A 21,255-nucleotide genomic window follows, 5' to 3' on the forward strand; every position below is an offset into this window, starting at 1 on the left:
TCACCGTCAATAGTGCACTTCCATAAAATCACCGAAGATTAACGAAATGACACTTTTTTTTTCAGACGAATTGGACTTTTTTTTATGCAGACTACAAATCAAACGATTATACTTATCCTATGTATGAAATTTTTGGATTTCGTAGTCCATCAACGGTGAATAACAACAAATCAACGGTGTAGATTGCCGAAGGATGGGCCATACTGGTTAGAAATTACGCGCGTATGTTGCGCGAAGACGCGACTCGTGTACCATAGATTCCCTCAGTACAAAAGCACCACCTTCAGCCAAACACTCCACGCTCCTCATTCTCTCTCTCTCGACTCTTTTCTCCAGTAGGAGAAAATCCTCCGACACGTATCGGTACGTGTCCCGAATCCCGAGACTCGAAATGTCGGAAAACCTGAATCTGAAATCCCTTTCCTCAGCTACTTAAGAACCAGAACTCTTGCAAAAGATGATTTCCATTTCTCGTGAGACGGACGGTAGCGAAGACGATCAGGCGGGCGTCAGATTCCGGTGGTGATTTCGCCTGAGAAGTCAGATGCCTTCGGAAATTTCGGCCGAGGAGTCGCCTGAATGGCTGCCGGACGGCTGGATTGTGGAGGTCCGTACGAGGAAGGGCGGTTTCTCAGCTGGAGCCAAAGACAAGGTAATCCGATAGGAAAATGCTGAGGATCGCCACCATGTTTTCCAATCCAGACCGTTCTTTTAGAAGGTCCCACCGTAGGTGGTCCACATGGAAAAGAATTCGTTGTCCACGTGATCCTAACCGTTCGGAAGTGAGATTTCTGGCATGCGCCCATCTAGGTGGGAGCTTCTAGATCAACGGTCTGGATTATCAAGGAGTAGGGCTGATGGGGAAAATGCTGTGGAGGATCGCCACTATGTAATGATCCTGACCGTTCATCTAGAGCTTCCCACCGTAAATGGCCCACACGGCAAAAACCTCAATGTCCGTACAAATCAGATCCAGAAAAGTGAAACTTTTTAACGGATCATTAATGGTTGGAGCTTCTAGATGAACGGTTCGGATTATCACGTCGTGGGGCAGATATAAGGCGAGCGGTACGGGTCAGTCCCTTGCCATTTCTAAAACCGCATCGTCTCTCTATTTTGAAGAGCGCCAAGTGCAAACTCGCTTCGCACGTGTAAACGAGAAAGCGTGTTTTAGATCGGAGCCACTCATCAGACGATTCCCACTGTATAGATGCCAAATCTTTAAAACGAGATTGTAATAATCCTCAGGTGAACGAGTTAAAAAAAATGAACGGTTGAGATGAATTAGCTAAGGGTCCGAATTCTTCATACATATGTGGCCCACCTGATGATCACATCAGCCATCTATGCTCTGGGTATTGCCTAATGGGCGGCTCTGATATTTCACTCGTGCTCCTTGCATCCACGTGTGTGACTGAACTTACTATTTCTGACGCATACTCAAAAATCTATTTAAAATATACGTGTCTGACTGACACTCTGACATCCACAACAATAATCGAACTACTGCGATCTGAGCCGTTGATCTCGCGTTCGCAGTTTGCACGTGGTTCGTTTTTTTCCTTTTTTTTTTTAATTGCTGGATGACGTGTTTCGTATAAAAGCAGTTACTTGAGGCAGAGAACCGTTTTAAGGAAGTTGCGCGAGTATGTTTGGTCATGAAGTTGGTGGAATAAGAAACATACTCACGGTCACATGTGCCAGCTAGGGACACGTGTGGGGGATCTGGTCCATATATTGAAAATAAAAAATATTTAAAAGTATTTATTATGGAGAAATGTTCCAGTGCTCTCAGGGCACTGTAAACTATAGTGCCCCTAGTTGCATTGGTTCACTTCAATAGTCCAGTCAATCGATCTGATCCGTCCATTAAGTCCAGAGCACATTTCATAGGCTACCATTCAGAAATCATGCTGATCGGATGATCCAATCTACCTTTGATTTGGCCTTATTTTCTACAGCCATCTGTTTTCAAGGTCATGTATGGGATGTTTACAATTGCCTAATTAAAGTTATTCTTTAGAATCATAAGCAGTTCATGGTGGGCCTAATAAATAGATGGATCACTTTGTCAATTGGGCCTATTTTTTGAGTAAATTATCACGACCATCCATATTAAAGACCACTGATCAAATGGTTCATATTTGTCAGATTGGTGTGATTTTTGCACGGTAGCCCATGATATGTGTGTTGAACCTAATGAACTGTCTAGATGGATGGATTGAACTTCCTAAGTGTCCCAATGCAACTAGGAACAGTATAACTTACAATGCTTGGAGAGCACTTGGGCATATCTCTTTTTTTAGAAGGTATCAAGTCCAACTGGTTGGACCACAAGTTGTGGCCCACCTAGTGTATAACTTCCAACCTATTAAGTGAATGCACCATCCAATCCTAACAATATGTTGGCCCATCATGGGGATCATCTACTACAGGTGGGCTAAAATATAAAAATCATTTCTAGGCATTGATAAATAGAAAAATACAAGTTTGGTCCATTCGATGAGTGGATTTAACTGAATTTTGGCTAAGAAAATCCTTATGAGGAGGCCAACCGATTGAACGGATTGGATGTGCACGGACGTTAAAGGTTGGAAGTTATGAAACGAGTGGACCATAACATGTGGCCCCACCAGTTGGACTGGAGACATTCTCCTCTTTATTATAAGTAAATATTTTTAATTATTAAAGTAGGATTTTTATGAAACACCACCCTTTTTTGGCACAATTACTAATTAGATGGAGGCGCCCAAAAAATTTATCTTTATACATCAACACCCATATTTTGAGTAGTCTCTTTATTTCACAGCTTCTCCTCAGATATAAGTTATGTCCAATTAGCCCATTCCTAACAATGAAGAAAATACCCCTAAGAAATGGTCATATCATTGCATGTATTGATGGTAGGATTAGTCCATATCAATGTCTCTTGGAATGGTCCAAATCATTACTCACCCACTTTTGAATGGTCTAGATCACTATTCACCAAGTTGGAATGGTCCAGATCATTGTCCACATAAATTTGAATGGTCTAGATAGTTGTCCACCTACTTTTAAATGTCTAAATAACAGACCACCTTATGTTGAACAGTCTAGATAACAATCACCATCTTGGAAAGATCTAGATCAATATCCAAGTACTTTTTGACTTGTCCAAATCATTGCCACAAATAGTTATAATCCATGTAATCGAAGAAACTATCAAAATGAAACGGTTGACGATGATAAGTATACAAAAGAGAAAGAACCCTGTTTTTGTGGTTCCTATGATGCACTTGGTTACCAATTCTTAGGGCTATTTTTGTCATTTTTAAGAAATAGGCAGAAAGGGCTAAAAAATAAAGATGCCCTCAAAATGTGGGTGCTGACATCTAAAGCAAAATTAAAATTTTTTGGGGGCGGGTTCGTTTAATTAGGCCAAGCAATAGGCGGCATGCCATTAAAAAATAAAATAAAATCCTTTAAAACATGTAATGATTTACTTAAAAACTTTAATAAAATTAAGATTATTAATGCAATAAATTTGCGACAAGATCGAGAAAAATCAAAGCTTGTTGATATTTTAAAAATCTCATGATATTACCATGATTATATCATTTGGTTGGGCTTTCATGAATATATCATTGAATAGTGGGGTTTTCAAAATCATGGCAATATTTGTCAAGGTGGCTTCAAGCCTATCTTACAACCGAGCACTAAGCCCCATCTATTTTTATAGGATATGATGGGACCATGGCCATTTGATGATCCAAATCGTTGATCTAATGAGAAACACAACCGATAGTGGTTGCCTCAAAAATCTTCAAGATTAGAGGATCCTAAAATTTCAATCAATGGCCCACTATACAATGGTTAAGAAGAGCCCATGCTAAACGGTTTTGATCATATGGCTGTGATCATTGAAATATGGCACTACTTCCACCGGCTGAGGCCTGACATATCCTGCAGCAGCATGTCAAATGCATTGTAGCATACCTCTTACGGCCGCGCACATTCAAGATGATTGCAGTAAGTACTATTTCCTACTAAGGTGCTAGAGAGAGAGAGAGAGAGGAATATACGTACATGCATGCTATAGGGAGACAGAAGGGAATGGTGGGTGAACGATCTAATATTTTTCCTTGTTATGGCTCACTCAAGTCCCTGATCCGGCTAATTTTTTAGGCTGATGTCCTAAGCCTACGTAACATATGTACACGGTGGAAATTGGTAACATAAAAGACATCTCTATTTTTTCCCAACAGATCTCTAGAATTACGACTGCTTAGCTTTCAATTTGTCTCCGATCTCTCAAGTCATTCGTTTGTTGCACGGTCTCCCTAGCTTCACCTGGGGCTACATGTGGAGAGGTTGGTGCATGATACACACATTAAAAGAATTGAAAGGAAGCAAGTGCAATCTATGCCGTCCCTTGTGCAGTAAAATCTCAACCATTCCTTGCCAAGCAGGTACATGTTTATGATGAATTTACCCTCTCTTAACCAATGCTGTGAAGACTAATTGTGAGGGAAAAACTGTCCAAAGCTATTGGCATTACATATAGTAGAGTTATAGAGAAACATAAACTACTTGATCATTTAAAAGAACCGTAGAATTAAATAGTCATACGTATGATCGCCGATTACTCTAACAATAATGACTAAGACTTTTTTTTCTTTTTCTTTTTCTACTTGTGGGTTTGTAGTACTACATTGACCCAACAATGCAATGCAAATTCCGTTCCAAGGACGAGGTCCTTCGCTATCTTGCAAAAGGAAAGCCCGGCAAGCTCATGTCCCAACCGATGTCTGTGCCAACTATATCTGTGCCAACGATGTCTGTGCCAGTAAGTTTGAAGTTTATGCTTCTTTCGTATCCCTTGTTCTTAGATACTTTCAAGTTTCAACCCATGTTTTTAGTTCAAGTTGTGGATTATCTGAGTTATTTACAAGCTTCTAGTGCAGATGGAAGGTTCACCAAAATGGTTGCCTATGGGCTGGACTGTGGAGATCAAAACCCGAAAGAAAGGTAGAAGACTAGGATCCAGATACAAGGTATGATGGATATTTAACTAGAGAATTTTAGTTTTTTTCAGTGCCTTCTATTTTTATGCTTGTTTCAACATTTGGTGGGCCAGCTTTTGGTTTCATGGTGCACTTGGTGATGAAGTACAGATGCACGGCTCACATGAAAATGGGCCTATGATATCCATGCCCATGATACCCATAAGCAGTGCTATCATCACTTGCACGAATAATGTTTTGGATGGAGTTCTGAAATACATGTCCCTGGAAGGTAAAGTAATTCTCCACCTTCCCTTGAGTGATATGACCAGCGTGTTTCATGTGGATGACATCAGAACCATCCAAAAGGTGGGCCCTGCCTTTAAGATAATTAGGCTCAAACATCAAGATACGTCCATTCATTGGGAAGGCCAAACGAAGAAAAAAAATGATTGACAGCCTTACATCATTGTTTGTGATGATCAGTGTGGCCTGGCCTGATTTTTGTCCCAAGTGATCTTCAAAGTGGGGCCTACCTTCTGGACAGCTCAGATTTCATACAGACATGAAATGTTGGTTGGATACACAAGGTGGATGTTAATTTTACCACCCAGTGAGTTGTGTTTGAACAATCTTGTTTTTACTGAAAGCGCCCCTTTTTCTATGTAATACACATTATAGAGTAGGTTGCATGTATAAGAAAAGGATGGGTGTAAGATATTCCTTAAAAGGCTCTCTCATCTTAGAAATCCTTTTTACTTGACACTGGTCACTCAGTAGGGCTGTAATTGGCCCGGCCTTGGCCAAACAAAATTAAAATTTTCAAAAGGTCCAGCCTGGTAGGACTGGTAAGATCAAAATGCTTGTTGAAGCCAAAGAAGAAGAAGAAGAAGAAGAAGAAGAATCTATTAAAACTACTAATGGCTGTTTGTGCCTTTTCGTAGTGTTACATTGACCCAATAGATGGATACAAATTCTATTCCAAGCAAGACATTTTTCGCTATCTTGAGACTGGAAAGCGTGGCAGACAAACACCCAGAAGGAAGAAAAAAAGCATAAGATTGCTCTCCACAGACAACAATGTTTGCATTTCTCAAACTTCTGAACTTTATTATTTTTGTTACAACATATTTATGCACTTACATTATTCATTTTTCACTAGATGTGCATTAATTGATCCTAATTCAGCAAGATGTGTGTAGCGTTCTGATGCATCTGATCTTTACAAGTGAGGCCATGGTTTAGCAATTTGATATTTATCTGATGGGTTGCATAGCATATGGTGTAATCTAGAATGAAAAAGAAAGATCCTTCCCAAGAAGGGCCCAATATGTGGTGTTTGGTAAACAAAAATAATGTAGGGGCATTTTCACACAGGGCTCGAGCGGGGTTGCCTGTGGGATGTAGGGGCATGCTCGGGGTAGGCGGCCTGTGTGAGGCGGTACCCATGAGATGTGGGGCCCATGAGGGGAGTTCGGCGCTGAGGTCCTAACCCATGGGATGTGGGCCCTGGGTTATGAGATGAAGGGATTAATTCGCCATGCTTTATCAGTTCAGGCTTTTAGAGCAAGTGGTTAATTGTCCTATATCAAAGTGGTATCAGAGCGGGAGGTCTCGTGTTCGAGACTCCTCATCCGGGCTGATTAATACAGGGGCATTTTCACACCGGGACAAACAGCCAAAGCAAACAACTGTCCGAGAAAAAAAAAAAAAAGGGCAAAGATTAGAGTGATAGGATTTCCGAATTTGGGAGATCTTTTGGGTTTCCACCATCCGCAGTAGGATCCATCAGATAAATGGCATTTGTCACCAAACTATGGGCCCCAATTGTGCAAATTTGGGACCATCATTACACTATGTCCCTATGCATAGAGACCCTACAAATACTCTTCTTTGGAACACCATCTCTCCACTACTGAAAATTCCTGATTATTCAGTGCACTATGGGAAGTTCACTGACCTGCCTGCCTCCATGGTGGAATGTGGAAACCAAATTTGAAAAGAGATTTTCGATGGACGGATTCCAAATAGTCACGGTACCAACTTCTACAATGCTAAGCTTTCCCTTTTCTTTTCCACATTTCTTTCATTTTCTGCTTCAGATTGGGTTCTGATTTTTGGTGCATACTTGTTTTGATGAGCTGCTGAAGTTGATTTCTCGATTCCAAATATTGCCAAATTGCTTCCATTTCTAGGATGACAATATTAAATTGTGTTTTTTTTTTTTTTTAATTCTATATTGATAGCCGGTGGGTACTTCCACATGGAATTATAAGGTTTCTGAGTCAAGATTTTTCATGATATGATTGTGTTTTCAGTTCCAAAATGTTGGACGCACAGTTCGGTAACCACAGATCATTGGTCTGTTGTGTGCCATCCACCGTGGAACCTGCCCCAAAACCCTTAGATCGGAGGACCCTATCCTATCTCATGGTTCTAAAACTCGGTGACTCAGCTCCAGACTTGGCTGAGCCGACTTGAGTCTCAACAAGATTTTTCACCTGGGTCGCCATGGAACTCGGTCTTGACTTGAGTTGACTCGGTCACTCGTTGACTTGACTTGATGACTCGGTCAACTCAACGCTACTCGCAACGACTTGAAGCAAGTCACATGTTGGAAAATCATGTCGTTATGAAAGTTAGGAGGCAATAATTGAACCTGGAATCTTTTGAGGTGATTTGGCATAGAAACCTAGCACACAAGTGCTATCTATTTGATATTCCTTGAAATTTTCATATTTTATCTTGATACAACTAGGTAAAATATTTATAAATATTATTCAATTAATTACTAGATATTGAATTGAGTCAAATAAAAGCAAGTCGAGTCGAGTTTTTGAACTAGGTCCTATCTTGGACTTAATTTGAATGTGGATCTTTGCTGTCATTCTCTTCTGAACTATTGGTATGCCACAAGTTGAAAGGCTGTAATGTCTTTTTAGGAGATTTTCAGGATGCATGGTGGGGCCCAACAGACCAATGGTCTGGGTCAATGAACCAATGGGCTCCACTTGTGAGAATTGGAAATTCAAGCATTTAGTGCTCCTTGGGTTGAGGATCTTATATCACTTAATTGCACTGCACTAGTGGTGATTGCGGCAATTATCTTCATGAAATTTAATTATCAGATGGTCTCATTTCGATATTGCCAATGCTTTGAACATGTATGCTTGACTCAAGGTATTCAATAACTGTAATGATAGCCTTAGCAAGCAGCCATAACGGCCCTGCAATGGTCAAAAAAAAATTTAAAGGAAAAAATGTATCAGCTTCATATTGGCCCACAGGACTTTTTTTTTTTCCTTCCAAATAAGACGTTACGGCCTCATATCGCATAACAGGCACCAGTGTTACCATTATGTAATGGTCACTACAGCCATAATATCACTGTATTTTGAATACCATCATGCTTGTACATCCATGCGGAGCCCCTATTTAGGACCCATTTTGCATGTGGGCCACCTCGTGAATTTACAATTAAAAACTAATGGATTCTAATGGCTTTTACGTTTTGGTTTTGTACTTCTCTCAGCCTCCTAGTGGAGCCGAAAGACAGAAATTAGCAAATACCACAGTAAGGAGATGCCTTTTGGGGAGCTATAGCTTGATTTCGGATGGAAGGATGTCACAACAGATTAGCGGAATGCTTTGGGAAGAGCGGCCACTACAACTTACTAACCATGGTATTAATCAGTGTAATGTTCGAAACTTCCTTATAACTCCCTTTGGAAGAGCAGAGTGTGATGGTCGATGCACTGGCACTTAGAAATTGTACATGGCTTACCTTAAATTAAACCATCCAAGTTGTGGGACCCAAATTGGATGGCTCATCATAGGGCTGCAAGCCTGACTGACCCAACCAGAGTTTGGGTTGGTTTGGTCAGGTTGTCAGGGTCCTTGGGTCAGGTTATGGTTGGAAAACTCTAACCCAGTTTTAAACTGGGTTGGGTTCGGGTTGAGCAAATTCAGGTTGGTCAAGTTGGGCTGGGAATAATCACATATAATCACATGCATTTGGGTTGGGTCGGGTCTGGGTTGGTTTAGGTTTGAGTATACAGGAATTTGGTTGGGTTCAGGTTGGGCACTTTGGGTTGTAATCTATGTTGGGTTGGGTCGCTGATTGGGTCCTCTCAAGGTGGGATCGAGCACAGGTTGACCCTCAACCTGACCCAACCCGTCCAAGTTGCACCCCTAGTTCATCATTGCAAAATAAGATTGATTGGATAATCACAACCTCCAATTAATAGGCATTTGTTTGTTGAATTCGTATGATTGACTATTTCTCATTTCAAGTATTGATTAAATATTAACTAAACAGCCAGTTAGGAAATTAAATCATTGTAATTTATGATATTTAATCTATCTTAAACCACAATTTGGACAGCTTAATTTGAGTTACTAAGCTTTGCTAGGCCCACTCAAGTGTGCAATAAAGTTCATGTACATGTCACAAATATGCCAACATGGCCAGATAAGTACAGATCCAATCTATCCATTAGAATGACAACACTATATTGATGCCCTATCCCAAGAATCAGGTCAATCCAATGGTCAGGTCGGCAACAGTTTGCAAAACATATGTATGGATCTGAAAAACTTGGCTGAAGTTTTTTAACCCATCTGCATGTTTTTAATTCAGGGCTTACATACTGATTAGAGCAAATTTTATTTTGGGAAACACATAGAAGGTAAGACAAGCTTGATGGATGGATTAGATCTCTCACGAATGTGCCATGCTGGCAAACCTGTAGCATGCACACGACATGGGCTTTGAAGCTCTGAATTGCTTATATGCCAAATGTATGATTTTTTTAGTGCACACATAGCAACCATCATACTCTTCATGGGCTACGTACACCAATTCGGCTTTAAAGGCCAGCCATTGTTCAATAGAGAAATGGGCTCAAACCAAGTGTAGTATGGTCATTTTCACTAAGGTGATCCTGTAAGAAATTCAGCTAGACTGTCAATAGCTGGGTAGTCCAATAGGCTTTTAAGCTCCAATTTTATTTGATATGAGAGACCCAGTATTTTGAGGCCCACCCTATCTTTGTAGTGATTTCGTACCTATCATCATTGTCACCTAAGCCTTATCGGGTCAGCTACATGAATCCTTTTCCGCCATTCCACTTTGTTGAGGGCCATAACTTCAATTAGACTATAGATCATCCTGTCTTTTCTTACTGCCTCCATCCAAGTCCTTTGGGGCCTCCCCTTCGTCCATTTAGAGCCTCCAACTTGTGACAACTCACTTCTAACTCGCACGGTTCTTGGTCTTCGTCGCATATGACAAAACCATCTGAGTCTACTTTCCCTCATCTTATTATCTAATTTCATCTTTTTATAAAATATAAAAAGAAATAAAAGAAGAAATTTGAATCCTTAGCACGTGCTACTCCGAAGTTCACTCAAATGAATTCATTTCTAATGCTGTCATTCCTCATCTTGCCACTCATCCATCTCAACATCCTCACTTCAGCTACACACATCCTATGAACATGGTTGTTCTGTAACTGCCCATTTTTCTATCGCATAAAGCATGGTTGGTCATATGGCGATGCCATAAAACTTCCCATTCAATTCAATTGGTATGAGGATATCATAAACTCAAGAAGCACACTTCTTCCAGCCAGTTTGAATTCAACAGCAGACATCCTTCCGAATCCCTCCACTCTTATTAATGATTGACCAAAGAAATCGAAAGTGGTCATTTTGGAAAACTTCTTGGTCAGCAATCTTAACTAATTCCTCATTTTTCACTCCTATTGTTACTAAAACTGTACTCCACAAATTGCTTGAGAAATGTTTAGATACAAGTTGTATATGAACTTGATTGTCTCTTCCCGCCAACATATCACTCACACAGAAATCTGACCATTCAATACCGAACGCATGATCAAGATCACCTGTGGTGAAAATCAGGCCAATTCACTCATTAGGTAGGCTACATCATTGATTGAGTCAAACAATCAATGCAACCATTGATTTTGATGGGATAGCCTGCAAGTGGACAATCTAAGGTTTTGGCCCAAATGAACTTTATGGTATGGCCTGTATTTTGCATGGCTCAGATGTTCTAGGCGAGTGACATGTGGGTAGGAAAGAAAGCTTTGTATTTAAAAGTTTGTTTACATGTTGCATATGGACATTTCACTTGTTAGTTGATGAATAAAGGAAAGAGAATTTCAAGGATAAAAGTCTCTTAATTGGGTGAAAAAGTCATTGCATTTTATAGTTGTGGTGAATTGTCCACATATACATGATGTGGGTTTTTAGAGATCTGGACCACTCAAATCGTGGGGCTTGTTTTGGATGGAGCATTGCATGAAAATCACACTAAACGGAAGATCTTAACCATCCGATTTTGGACCATTGACCATGGCATTTCTAACCATGAGCAGAAATTGATTGGATTGGCTTGTTAGAATTATTTGATCCATGTGATTTTTGGCTATCATCCATCGGCAGCTTGCCCCAACATTTGGACCATCTAAATTTCCATCCATCTATTTTGAGGTTTCGTTGAATCACTGCCATTTCGGTGGCGAATGATGTGGGCTTGTTCATCTTAACCTTACATCGGAAGTGCTACTGATTTTGAGCTTGCAGGTTGGGATGGCAGTGGGCCGAGTTGGTGCGCACCTCGAGATGCTGATGACTTAATGCAGGCAATGAGGGGCGCCCAAGCCACCCAGCAGGAAAAGCAGCCTTTTAAATTGGATGAGAAGAAGCAATCAGAATTCAAAGATAGTAAGCCATTGGAGAGTAGGCCGCTGCTGGAACATGAACACAAGGTGTTGTGGGAGCAGCAGTCAATGGAATCAGCTGATCAGAATTCATCACAGATCATGTTGTGGGAGAAGCAGTCGATGGAACCGGATAATAAGAATTCATTACAGAATGCAGCGCTGTTGGAATCAGAAGACAGGTCGATGTTGGAATTTGGGGTGGAAAAGTTCAAGACAGAGAGGGCCCCACCACTCCAATCAAGGAAACACAGAGCTGAAAAACAGACCATTCTGCCTTGCCGGGCATCAAGACGGTTGGCTGGTCTCAAAGCTGACCCAGCACCAGAGCCCACAGTCCCTGATCAATCTTGTAGGCCATTGTCAAAATGGCCCACTTTGCCTGAAGTGGACACTGCCCCTTGTGCTACTGAAGGAATGGAAGTGCCAAAAGCAAAGTTCAAACCTGAAGAGCCAGAATCTCTGCTGACATTTCCGTCCGAGGATTTGTGGCAGGACCCATGTCTTGAATTTGCATTCAAGATGCTTACGGGTGCAATTCCGGTGGCGGATGATAATTTAGCAATCCAAGACTACTTCCAGCAGCAGCTACGGGTGGCCCAATCTCGGATACCAGCTGGGCTCCAAACTCCAAGCTAAGATTTTCTTCCGGCGTGGCAACGACAGCTGCTTATGGCGTTTTTGGGAGGAGAAATGATCAGACAGGCATTTTGAACTTTCAATTGCCTTCTTTCTCCAAGGTGTTGTATCTAGGAGATCCTAAGCCTTGCCGAAAGGTGGGCCACACCATGAGAATTACCTGCTGCAAAAATCAGACTGATCCAGTTATTAGGTGGGCCACCGTTTGCTGTCCCATTGATTTTGAAAGTGTGGCCTACCTGATGAGTGGATCAACCTGATTTTTTGCCCAGGTGATCTTCATGGTGTGGGTCCACCTTACTTTCTCAGATGTCCTACACAGGTGATACATTGGTGGGAAAGATGGGTAATGGTGGCTGTACTCAGCTGTATGCAGCCCCATCTTTCCCACCTTACTTGTAGGACATCCATCCTCCCATGCAAAAGGTGGGCCCCACATTGAAGAAAATAAGGTGGGCTACAGCATAAAAAATAATGGATAATTGTCGCGTGAGCAATGGATGATTGACGTTTCAACTTGACGTACAGGTGTGGCGCACTTAAATGAATCGATCGGCTGAATTTTTTAGCCAAGTAAATCTTCATGGTGTGGCCCACCTATTTCAGGATAGAATGTCCTACAAATGTGACATATTGATGGGCCCCACCACGAAGAAAATAATCAATTCGACTTATAGGTGTGGCCCACTTAAATGAATCGATTGGCTGAATTTTTTAGCCAAGTAATCTTCATGGTGAGGCCCATCTATTTCAGATTAGAGTGTCCTACAAATGTGACATATTGGCGGGCCAAATCGCCATGCAGCAGATTGTAGCTGATCAGACCATCTCTTTTCTTGTCTGGGGGTATGAACTACAATCTAATAGGAAAGAGAGAAAGGAATCCCAAACAGAGAGACCTTTTGCTTGAAGAATTAAGACCAAAGCAAACAAAAAGATGAAAGCGCAAATGCCTTTTAAGTCTCTCTTCCTACCTTCCTTTTTGTTGGGAATCCGGACCATTGGTCCCTTGGGATGGACCGCTTGCCAGGAATCTCCTAGATCTATGGGACCATCCTAGGATTATTAATTTTTATTTTTATTTTCAGTTGGATGTGGACAGCTGTTGTATTTTTCTCCCTGATTGTTTGTCTTTTGACTGAAGGTCGAAAGGTTTAAGATTCTCTTGGTGAGAAGACTTTCAAGGCATAGTCCATAAATGGTTGGACACGGTAGACCAACGATCTGGATAACGAACCGTGGGCCCTAGTTGTCAGACTCTAAGCACCGGACGCGGATTTCCTGCAAAAGCCTTTCGCAAGAAGATACTGCGCTGGAAACCTACGTTGGGCCCATCGTGATGTTTGTGAGAAATATACTCCGTCCATCCGTTTTGTGAGCTCATTTTAGGACTTAAGACCAAAACTTTAGCAGGATCGAAGACTAAAGTGGGCCACACTAAAGGAAAAGGTGTGTAGGGAAATTCTCACCATAGAAACCTCCCTGGGTCGACAGTGATGTTTACATGCCATCCATACCGTTCATAACTTCATTCCTACTAAGAGGAACTGAAAACACAAATATTATCCTGATTCAAAACTTGTGGACCCACGAATATTTCAACTGTGGACGTTCAATCCTTACTTTTTCGGCTCATTTGAGTATTGGATCCGGCTCATAATTTTGGCCGCATGTCCTAAAATGATCTCAAAAAACGTATGGGCGGGTTGGACTTCTCACAAGCATCATAGTGGGGCCCACCTAGGTTTACAGCGCAGGAACTTCGTCCGAAAGCCTTTGGCAATAAATCCGAGTTCATAACCTGAGATTCTGAGAATAGGAAGCGGATTGGCTGGTGTACCACACACCAGCTATGTAGCCGCTGTAGGTACGTGTCGTGCGAAGACGAGCACTGACGCTCCTCGAGCTCCGACTTGTACGAACGGTTCTAAGGAGATCAAAGTTACATGGCCCCACAGTGATGTATTTATTATATCTACACGTTCATCTATTTTTAGTGATCATTTTTAGAGCATTATCCAAAAAATGAATCATATCCAAATATCATCTTGAGCACACCACAAATAGCAGCTGAGATAATGATTTTCACTGTTAAACAATTCGTAGGGTCCACCATAACGTTTATTATCCATCTAATTTGTTCATAAGGTCACAAAGACCTAAATGAAGAGCTAAAACAAATTTCATAATGATCCAAAACTTCTGTGACCTCGAAAAGGGTTTCATTGTTTCAATGGTAGACGTTCAATGCCCCCACTGCTTTTTGCAGTGTGGTCTACTTGATATTTAGATCTGTCTTATTTTTCGTCTTAAGCCTTAAGACGAGCTCACCAAATGGATGAACGGTTTGGATATAACACATTCCTCATGATAAGATCGACAGAACTTGCTGACGTCAATACACTAGCTATATAGCTGGTGTGAGGTACACCAGCCAATCGGCTTCCCTGAGAATATACCTGTATAAGTGTATTTGGGACGCGGATTTCTGCATAAGCCTTCGGCAGGAAGTTCCTGCCTGGAAACCTAGGTGGGGCCCACCGTAATGTTTGTGAGAAATCCACCCTGTCCATCCGTCTTTTGAGTTCATTTTAGGAAATGGGTTCAAAATTGAGCAGGATCGAAGACTTAAGTGGGCCGCACTAAAGGAAACGGTGGTTAGCGAAGTTCCCACCTTTGAAACTTCCCTGTGGTCGACAGTGATGTTTACCTGCCATCCATAACGTCATTCCCACTGGGATCAAACGAAAACACAAATATTAGCATGATTCAAAACTTCTGTGGCCTCAAGAATATTTCAACCTTGAACGTTCAATTTTCACGTTTTCAGCCCATCTGAGTATTGAATCCAGCTCATTTTTAGCCGCCTCATGTCCTAAGATGAACTCACAAAATGGATGGACGGGATGAATTTCTTACAAACATCACAGTGGGCCCCACCTGGGTTGGAGCTTCCTGCGAAAGGCTTTGGCAGGAAATCCGCGTAAAGAATATTATGCACCAACAAGGCGCGCTGATCATATGCGAGTCTCCTAATCTTTTCAAAAGTGAGCTGATATTTCGTAGGCAATGGTGTGCTCTTGCACGAGCTCGTGGGTACTTGTTTGTAGGTTTTCGGGTCCACTAGGTGGGCCACACGGATGTTTTAACGGATTCTTAAACATGGTCCACATGTATTTGGGCCAGGCCTTGATGAACAACCTTAAACCCTTGCCACGTCAATCCATTTCTCTTTCAGAGAATAGTGAAATGGCCAAAGATGGACCAGCTAAACCATTGCCTGATTGTGTGGACGGCAAGGATTGTCTGATTACATCACTATCAATTGCATTTGAGTAATTGAAAGGTGGGGTCCACCTGAAATTGGATGCTGGCCCAAAGAGAATTGCATTCGTTGAGGTGAGGAACTAAATATTCTGTCGTTGAATAAACATGCGGTTGATGCTTTGCGCAGCAATCGTAACTCATCTAAGTGAGGTTGATCTTTTTGCAGTTTTAAGCGTTCATGTGGTGGAATGCAACTTTTGTAGGAACGGTTACGGAGAAAGCGTGGTTGGGAGATTCTTCAAAAAGGTTTATTTGATAAAGATGCTTTATTAGTCAAAAGGATACTAGGTTGATGAGGAAGTTTCTAATAGAAATAGAGACGAAGATATACATTTTAAGTAAACTTAACAGATTCACAACTGATGTTGGTCACCTTTATTAGTATGTAACTCGAATTCCATGTTTAAAGGAAATATGTGGATGAATGGTATGAATGAAATACATACATTAATTTGAGTCCCACAAATATGGTGGATTTCAAAATTCACCAAAAAATTCACATGGGACCAAATGCAATTTCATCCCACTTAATCCTAATCTTTCGGGTTGTCTCCAAATAATGGATACCTAATTTCAATCCTTATTATTGTCTCCAAACATTGGATGAAATTTGCATGGGATCAAATGCAATTCTATGTCACCAAAGCCCATGTACCAAACAGGCTTATAAGCAAATGTAGGATTAGGCAGAATGAAGTTACATTTGGTATATTGTAAGTTTCATCCTAACATGGATGGAATGGATTTGATTAGTCCAAGTATTATATTATTTGTTCCAACACGAGATGCAACTGGACTTTGGGTGGAATCCAAAATCCATTATTGTTGTGAGCTCATGTTGATGCATGTGTTTTATCTACACCGCCAATTCATATGCACACTTTACATATGCCACTCGGCTTTTATACATATAGGTTGTGAAATCTGGTCTGTTGATTACGATTCGGCAGTCCACCAAATGCTACTTTCACTTAATATATAGTTTTTCTCAAAAGGTGGGAGTAAAAAATCCAAAGTATTTCCAGACATATAATCATTATTCAATGATGGTGTTAATTCCTACTAATGCAATACCTAATACCACTTTTCAAAATGGGCGGGATCGGATAGACTTATTTTAGTCTATCATATGGAGTTGAGTATATTTGAAATTATAGCTTTAATGTGAGAGTTCAAAAAGAGCTTTTTTTGGAGGATTTGGATTTATCTCAAATCCAAATTTCACTAATTTCTTACCTTCAAAAAATCAAAAGATAGCAACTCCCTACAACCAACTCTAATTCCAAGCTGCCAAATGAGCCTAAATGCATGTCCACGAAATTAAGAAAAAAAAAAAGACCACATATATGGCTAACTCATAATCTCTACCAAACTGGTTTTAAAACTTACAGATTTAACTCAGATCTTTGAGCGCATGCTCCGGTAGCATGACATTTTGGTGCGCACACTCATTTTTGGACCATGAGACATTTGACTTACAATCCCTTTCTGGACGAGTTAGCTCATCACTCAACTGTAGCTAAGCTACTTTTAAAGAGAAAATAGCACAAAAGAGACGCTCGAGCAGCGACTCGATACTTGATGGTGCTTTGTGGGCCCCACCATAATTTTATTTGTTTTATCCATGAATCCAAAAATGAGTTAGATCAAAATCTCAGGTGGACCACAAACTGTGGTGATTGAACTCTCACAATTAAAAACTTCTTGGGAGACACGAAAGTTTTGAATCAAGTTGGTATTTGCGTTTGCCCTTCATCCATGTATTTGTGACCTGTTCAACAGGTTGGATGGCAAATAAACATTACAATGTGCCTTAGGAAGTTTTTAATGGCGGTTGTTCAATCACCATTGTTTTCCTGTGGTGTGGTTTACCTGAGATTTGGATATGCCTCTTCTTTTTCTTTTTTTTTTCGAGCATACCCTAAAATAATAATAAAAAATGGATGGTCAGCGTGGAAAAAATATATACATAACCGTGGGGCCCACAGAGCACCGTCCAGTAGATTCAGTACGGAATCCGCCTCCCATGCAGTCCTGATAACATTCTAGCTCCTTTACGTGGATGGTGAGGATGAAATAATCTTTTAGCTATGTACATTAATGGTTAGTTTTTTTTAGCTATTTACATGAATGGTTAGGATGAAGTAATATGGTGTCATCTAACGACCAAGATTCCTTGGGAAACTGTGATTTCTCTGCACACTATTTGCATGGTCTATGGTGTACAATAACCAATGGCAGAGCCAGCATGATGTCTGGCTGGGATCATCACAAGCATGTGTAGGATACATGGTTAGGATCATTGAAAACATGTGGCACGTGTGCCGCATGCAAGATGGTGGCGCGAAAAGAGCCTGCTAAGAAATAAAAGGAAAGGAACCAACGGTCCACATTCAAAGTAAATACTCAAATGTAAATGGGCCACATTTGATGATTGGATCATCGTCACTTTTGGGCCATGGCATGTTCATGATGGATTGAAGGGCTCTGGCCATCTTATGCAGAAGCGGATTGCGTACTGCGTACTGAGTAAACTCTGTGGGGTCCACCGTGATTTACGTATTTTATTCACTCCGTCCATCCATTTTAACAGATAATTTTAGGGCTTGAACCTAAAAATTAAGTATATCCAAATCTCAAGTGGACCACACTATAGGAAACAGTGTGAATTGAACATCTACTATTGAAAATTTCTTGAGAGCCATAGAAGTTTTGGATCAAGCTTGTATTTGTGTTTTCCCTTCATCCATTTCTTTGCGATCTTATGAACAGGTTGGATGAGAAATAAACATCATTGTGGCCCTAGAAAGGTTTCAACGGTGGATGTCATTATTCCAACTTTTTCCCATGATGTGGACCACTTTATTTTCGGGTATGCTTTAATTTTTGTGTCAACCCCTAAAATAAGATGGAAAAAGGGATGGACTGCGTGGATAGGCTAGATACATTCACGGTGGGCCTAACATAGTTTACTCGGTACGATAAGATCGTACTGAGTACGCAATCCGATTTCATCTTATGCATGCAAGGATACCTTTTAGCATATTCCTCGTATATTTCTCCCCCCTGACGTTGGGAGCGGAATGGGTGTTAACCGGGTAAAACCGTAGTGAGTGTTTCCCTGACCGTGGGCCCACTTTGATATATATTTTATATATCCACGCCGTCCATCATATTTTAAAGATTATTTTATATCATTTTTCAAGAAATGAAGTAGATCAAAACCTCAAGTGGATCACACAGTACGTACTTAATTTCCACCATTAAAAAATTATTGGGAGCCACAAAAGTTTCGGATCAAGATGATATTTTTGTGTTTTCCCTTCATTCATATCTTTTTGACCTTATAAACATGATGGATGGAAAATAAACATTACAGTTGGCCTTATGAAAATTTTAATGGTGGGTGTCCAATGAAACCGGTTTCCTGTGGTGTGGTCCATTGAGATATAGATCGGTTTCATTTTTTCGAAATATTGACTAAAATTATCTGATAAAGCTTATTTACGGAGTGGATATACAAAATATCTTGATGGCCCCTACGGTCAGGAAAACACCCACTGTGGTATTACCGGGGTAACACCAAATCGGCTTTCTATAGAGTTTCGTCAGCATGCGGGAGCGCCAAAATGAGGTGTCCGTGCGTACCACAGAGTCCAAACTTCCAAGTGTCGGTGCAACTGGGATGCGGACGGTAGCGAGCCTCGCTGCTGAAGTGACGTCACCATGTTCTTTGGGCCTCACCATGATGTATGTGTTGTATCCAGGCCGTCCATACATTTGGAGAGATAATTTTAGTGGATGATCCAAAGAATGAGACATATCTAAAGCTAAAGTGGACCCCACCACAGAAAAGAGTGGGACAGTGACGCCTACCGTTGAAACCTTCCTAGGGCTCACCATGATGTTTATTTGAGATCCAACCTGTTTATAAGTTAACACAGACATGGAATAAGGGAAAACACAAATATCAGCTTGATCGAAAACTTCTATATCCCCAAGGAGTTTTTAATGGTAGGCATTCAATCCCCACTGTTTTCTGTAGTGGGGTCCACTTACATTTGGATTTGCCTAATTTTTTGTCTCATGATCTCTCCAAATGTTTGGACGGTGTGGATACACCACATAAATCATGGTGGGCCCCACAGAAGGTGGTGACGTCAACTGTCAGGTTCATGGGTCTATGTGAGGTCCACCATGATTTATATATTCTATCCGCTCCTTCTATCCATTTTTTCAGATAATTTTAGGGTTAAATTCCAAAAATGAGGCATATTAATTTTTCAAATGGACCCCATAAGAAACAGTTGAATTGAATTTCTACCGTTGAAAAATTTGTGGGAGCCACAGAAGTTTTGGATCAAGCTTATGTTTTTGTTTTACATTCATCCATGTCTTTATGATCTTATGACCGGGTTGGATGACAAATAAACATCACCGTGGTTCCTAGAAAGGTTTCAACGGTGGAAATCATTATCCCCACTGTTTCCAATGGTATGCTCGACTCGATCTTTAGATATGCTTCAATTTCATGCTCAACCCATTAAATTAGATGGAAAAACGGATTGACGGCGTGGATATACGACATACATTCAAGGTGGGCCCAACTGAGTTTACTCAGTATGATAAGAGCGTACTGAGTAACTCAGTACGCAATCCTATTTCCCCATAGTGGTTTGCATCCGTCGCCACCGACGATAGAGAGCTCTCATCACCACCCATTGTGGCCCACATACTAAGATGGTCCCTAGTCGCTTCATCGATGATCCTAGCCTTTGATTTTTAAAATTAAATGCTATAGCCATTGAAAATTTTCTTTTTGTTAATTCAAACTCGTCCAAAGATCGTTCAGTGTATTTTTCTTACGTTGGTGTCTATAATAATATGGGCAGTTTTTGATTATCAAACCATATAGAATGTATTCCACACCGTCCATGCATGCAAAACAACGTGTATTGCAAGATTTAGGCTGTTTGTCAGATGCTGGCAGACACCTCACCTAAAGTGAGAGAGACTACTTCCTGGAACTTTAGTTAGACTTTGAAAACGACGTCCAATCGAATAAAAAAAGTGGTAGGGATGATGGAAACCTCCGAGAACCTACCAACGACCTTTACATACGGAACTAGAACCGGATAAATCAAAACTTTCGCTGATTTCCCTGACTCTCTGGACTTCTGACTGCGCACGATGAATTGAGCCCGAAAGAGGACAAAACATATTGAAAGTAATAAAGTTTTCGCTGGTCTAAAACAATTTTCTAAAATGAAAACTATTGTACTTATAATCACCTAATAAGTGCAAAATAATAATAATAATAATAATAATAATCCCTTTGCATCCACAATAATAAAATTCATAGTGGTAAAGCTTATAAATATGCTTGATTGTGTTCGATCTAAAGGAGTTCAAGGAAGCTCCGAGAGTTCAAATAGTAGTAGGGTTACAAGAAACAATAGAGAGAAAGTAGTCAGAGGTTGAGCTTAGGTAAGCCGGAAGTTGCAAGGGAAGCTGGGAGGCTGCCCAATCCAGGAAAGAAAAACAGAGAAAAAAATAGTATG

The 21,255-nt window shown here is 40.8% G+C and overlaps 1 protein-coding gene across 4 annotated transcripts; it reads left to right on the forward strand.

Annotated features, from left to right (window-relative positions):
• The first annotated feature begins 317 nt into the window (after positions 1–317).
• On the forward strand, positions 318–12,467 carry LOC131231048 (uncharacterized). Of its 4 annotated transcripts, none has more exons than XM_058227128.1 (7): positions 318–652; positions 4,685–4,825; positions 4,944–5,033; positions 5,927–6,064; positions 6,920–7,018; positions 8,515–8,677; positions 11,592–12,467. In XM_058227128.1, exons 1-7 carry the CDS (start codon positions 545–547, stop codon positions 12,365–12,367), a joined length of 1,515 nt encoding a protein of 504 aa, XP_058083111.1. In that variant the 5' UTR covers positions 318–544; the 3' UTR covers positions 12,368–12,467. The 4 variants fall into 4 exon arrangements, with proteins under 4 accessions (XP_058083111.1, XP_058083114.1, XP_058083112.1 ...); XM_058227131.1 differs by having other exon boundaries at positions 319–652; positions 4,939–5,033; XM_058227129.1 differs by having other exon boundaries at positions 319–652; positions 8,515–8,665.
• Positions 12,468–21,255: the final 8,788 nt, after the last annotated feature.

The sequence above is a fragment of the Magnolia sinica genome, chromosome 17, assembly GCF_029962835.1.
Source record: "Magnolia sinica isolate HGM2019 chromosome 17, MsV1, whole genome shotgun sequence".
In the NCBI taxonomy this organism is placed as follows: domain Eukaryota; kingdom Viridiplantae; phylum Streptophyta; class Magnoliopsida; order Magnoliales; family Magnoliaceae; genus Magnolia; species Magnolia sinica.